This window comes from Populus alba, chromosome 19, assembly GCF_005239225.2.
Source record: "Populus alba chromosome 19, ASM523922v2, whole genome shotgun sequence".
Classification (NCBI taxonomy): domain Eukaryota; kingdom Viridiplantae; phylum Streptophyta; class Magnoliopsida; order Malpighiales; family Salicaceae; genus Populus; species Populus alba.
Genome location: NC_133302.1, coordinates 2421017 through 2425188, shown reverse-complemented (window position 1 = coordinate 2425188; position 4172 = coordinate 2421017). Strand labels below are relative to the sequence as shown.

The 4172-nt window shown below is 37.3% G+C and overlaps 1 protein-coding gene across 1 annotated transcript; it reads right to left on the bottom strand.

The window, feature by feature from the left end:
- Positions 1-806: 806 nt before the first annotated feature.
- LOC118051938 (G-type lectin S-receptor-like serine/threonine-protein kinase At5g35370) lies at positions 807-3684 on the bottom strand. The gene has a single exon (XM_035062731.2). The coding sequence runs from the start codon at positions 3506-3508 to the stop codon at positions 914-916; it is 2595 nt and encodes an 864-aa protein (XP_034918622.1). The 5' UTR covers positions 3509-3684; the 3' UTR covers positions 807-913.
- Positions 3685-4172: the final 488 nt, after the last annotated feature.

Below are 4172 nucleotides of genomic sequence, written 5' to 3'. Positions count from 1 at the left end.
CTATGAATTAATATAATTATTCAAAAAATATCTATTTAATTGTATTAAATCATATCAATATTCATCTGTTCGGATTAACTCGTGATCTCTGTTTTTAAAATAAAAAAGCAATGCGGGGTAAATTGTTGTTGACATGGCAGCGTTACCTAACCACATTAAAGTACATGACCCCATCAATTAACAATATCTTCCCATTTTGTTTTCTGCAACATTAATAACAGCTTTAGCTTTGTATCAAAGAAGCTAGGAAATTATACGTTCAATGGAATGGCAATTTCATGGATATTTAGTGTCATATGATCCGGTTCATCTAATATTTATATTTATTAGGGTCAAATTTTAGATAGAAATTTTTTATTTAATCTGATAATAGATTAAAAATATAAATTAACTTGTGATTTAATAAAAAATCTAGTCAAAACTTATCAAAACTTGATAATTTTTTTTAATTTATTTTTAAATAATTCTATTTTTATTTTATTTGTTATAAAAAAAACTGAATTAACCTGTTAATTTAAGTTAATTCATTTGATCCATAATTTAAAACTTGTCCGCATCAACCCGAATTAGTTTAAAAACTATGATTTTACCTATATGCAAATCCATCCAGAACTCTTTTTTGTTTTTTGTTTTTTTTTCCATCCAGAACTTGTTGTAAGTACTGATGAAGCTTAGAATAACGAGGATGAAGATTACTATTTGTAGCTTTTTTTTTTCTTCTCATTTTTGGGATGATGAAGCACCATCCAAAAGCAAGGTACAAAAACAGAACACAACACAACCATGCTGCAAGAAGCCAGAACATAAACTGTTAAAACACTAGGAACAAAATATTTTCTTGAGGAAAAAAAAAAAACAGAGACAGATACATTTTTGTACAAAGGCATGCTTAAAAAGCATGGATCTCTCACTGTTATCTAGGACCAGAAAGCTGTTGTGCAGACAAGTAAGACATTGAGGTGTGAGAACTACTGGTGCCACTGGTGAGGTTTGCTTGAGGGAACAAACCAAACTCATTTCGCTCACTAGAACCTTCAATTCTAGACGCCTCACTGAACCTCCTGCCATAGAATCTCAAGAAATTTAACGATTCCTGCCTTGGCTCAGCCAAAGGAGTTATACCTTCCAACATGCTAACAACGTTAACCATTGTTGGTCTCAGCAGTGGATCTTCATGTAAACAGCACAAGGCCACCTTCACTAGCTTCTCAACCTCCTCGTTCGCCACCCGTCTTTCTAGCCTGGAGTCTGCAAGCTCCGAGTACCTTTTTTTCTCATGCATTTCTAGCGCGTGTAGGGGGAAATACGCAGACCTAGGTTCCCAACCTGAAGAAGATGAAGACGTGGCATTTCCTTCGCTGCTATCGTTTTCTATGCTTCGGCTTTGCAGCTGTGCTGCACTGTTCTTCCTTCCCCTTACAATTTCTAGCAATACCATTCCATAACTGTAAACATCAGCTTTATCTGAGATCGTAACGCCGGCTAGCCATTCTGGTGCAAGGTAGCCTCGTGTCCCTCTCATTGTAGTGAAGAGACTGGATTGTTCAGGGGTTAGCAGCTTCGAAAGCCCGAAATCGGAGATTTTAACCTGAAAATTGTCATGCAAAAGAATGTTCTCTGGCTTCACATCACAATGGATGATCTTGCTCTCACAATAACTATGCAAGTAAGCAAGTCCCCTTGCGGTTCCAAGAGCAATCTCAAACCTTTCTTGCCACTCCAAAACAGGTCCATTACCGAAGAGCGTTCTGTCCAGTGAGCCTCTGTTCATGTACTCATATACCAGAAACCTCTGTCTCCCTTGTGCGCAAAACCCTTTCAATTTAACAAGATTAACATGACGAGTGCTTCCTATAATCGCAATTTCGGTGCAGAATTCCTTCTTTCCTTGCACACCGACATTGGTGATCTTCTTGACTGCCACAACGGACTTGTCAGGCAGAGTGCCTTTGTACACGGTTCCAAAGCCTCCACTACCAATTTGAGTGCTAAAACTTTCTGTTGCAGCCACAAGTTCTTCATAATTAAACCTTACTGGCAAACCCGGGATAGAAATTATCTCAAGCTCAGATGAAGAAGAATCGCCACGGCCTAATTTCAACTTAGCAGTTCTATACAATCTATTCCTTCTCCAACAAATGAACCCTAAAACAACAATGATAATCAAAAGGATTCCAGATGAAGGTAATAGAACCAAACCTACAATTGGAAGTTTTGCAGATTCATTCACTTTGTTTGCACGCGAAGATACAACTATAGTCTTCACGTAGCCCAACCGTTTGCTGTTGGAGCTAGAGGCTTCCATGATAGACCCCAAAGGGTTTTCAAGAAGATAACAAGAACCTGAGGAATTTCCATAGAAGATGCCTAAACAAGAACAATTTCGGGTGCATAGATCTTGGCAAGCTAATAAATTGATATCCCGTTTAGCAGGAGCCATAAAACCATTAGCAAAATAATCTAATTCAGAGCCTAAATTGACATAGAAAACAGAAGAATTCAATTCTTTTTCATTACTACAACCTGAAGGCAAAGCAAGCGAATCATCTGTCGGCGTGCAGCCACTTTTTGACAAAGGATCACCATGGAAATTTGGTGGACAAGAGCATCTTCCTGAACTGCATAACCCCATTTTGTTACAACTAAGAGGAATCTGACATTCATCAGCAGGGCTCACAAATTCCTGCACCCAATTTTGATCAACAAATTTTCTAACACTAAACTTCCCATCAAACCCTAACTTGGCAACTCTAAAATCTGCAGGACCCAAAGTAAGCTTAATCACAACAGTTGATCTATCACTTCCAAGCAAAGACAAACCTGTATCATTCAAGGACAAAAATGAGACAGGCACCTTTGAATCCTGTGAACCTTTTGGCTCCCTTGATAGCTTCCAATAACTCATTCCATTCCACTGCAAAACAGCATCACCACCAGTCACTACAAGCCTGTAGTCACCAACTGACATGTCATTCTCAGCGTTATAACATTCCACTGATGTCCCAACAGCCAAACTCTGTCCCGTGACAATAGTATCAGTTGGATGATCAAAACTCTCCCACAAAGAAACATTGTTCCTGTCAAGTAGTACAAGGTTTCCTGAATCCCGAAGCTCCATAGCAGAAACCTGAGAGCTTGGGCTTAATCCTTCCGTTGACCAAACTACAGATGTACTAGAATTATCAGTACTATTAATGGCAAGACCATTTGTAGTCAAGTATAGCTTATCAGAATCTGAAATGGGGTGGTTCCTGTTAGCTATCCAAATGATAGCATTGGACTTAACATGAGTGATAAAGAAATAATATGGAGAATTCTCTGCGGAATTGGATATGGAGGCTGTGAAGTTGCCATTAGAAGAGATCAAGAAAACACCATACTGGTCAATGAATAGAAAATGTGAAGCAGTGAAGGGTTGTTTGATGGTTTGAACAGTGATGGGGCCTGAGATGCAGAGATAAGGAAGCAGTGTGGAAGAAAAGAAGAGGAACAAGGAGGAGGAGCCCATAAAGACAGAGAAACCAAGAGAAGACTATAGTATGGGATTTGAGATTTGATAATCATTTGTATTTTTTGAGGTGTTAGGAAAAATTTAGATTTTGAGAGTTCAGTGTTCACATTTGACAAAGGTTTACTGTTTGAGAGATGTGTGTTGACCCCATGAGAGTTGCGGTGGAGGAGGTGGGCTGGCTGGTCAATGGTGGGTGGCCGGCGGATGATAAATAAAGGCAGCAAACATGGAGGCATAGGACAAGGTGAATGTCATTGAGTTGACCAAAGGGGATGTATTCTCATGCCTCCACTTGACAATAATTAGTTGTTTGTTGGGTAATTAATTTCCAAAATTATATGTTAGTCAGCTTAAAAATTATTTTTTATTTTTGGAAAACATTTCATTTGCTAAATAGAAAATGTAACTAAGAAATTAACTATTAGTTGTATCACACTAAGCTTCAATTGATTGTTTTAGAGTTTTAAAAAATATATTTTCTCTCTTGATTTTTAGAATTCATATTTTAGGATTAAAATTTATTACATTTATTTGAATGCATCACTCCAGCATAAGTACATTCTTAAGATTGCTCGAAGATAAAATTTAGTCTCAATTAAAATGTAATCTGATTTAAAATACTATTAATGTCAAATAAAAAAAATATATATCACAATAATAA

Bases quoted from the DNA above. Each gene is read 5' to 3' on its own strand.
- LOC118051938 (XM_035062731.2), bottom strand. From the start codon at position 3,508: ATGGGCTCCTCCTCCTTGTTCCTCTTCTTTTCTTCCACACTGCTTCCT.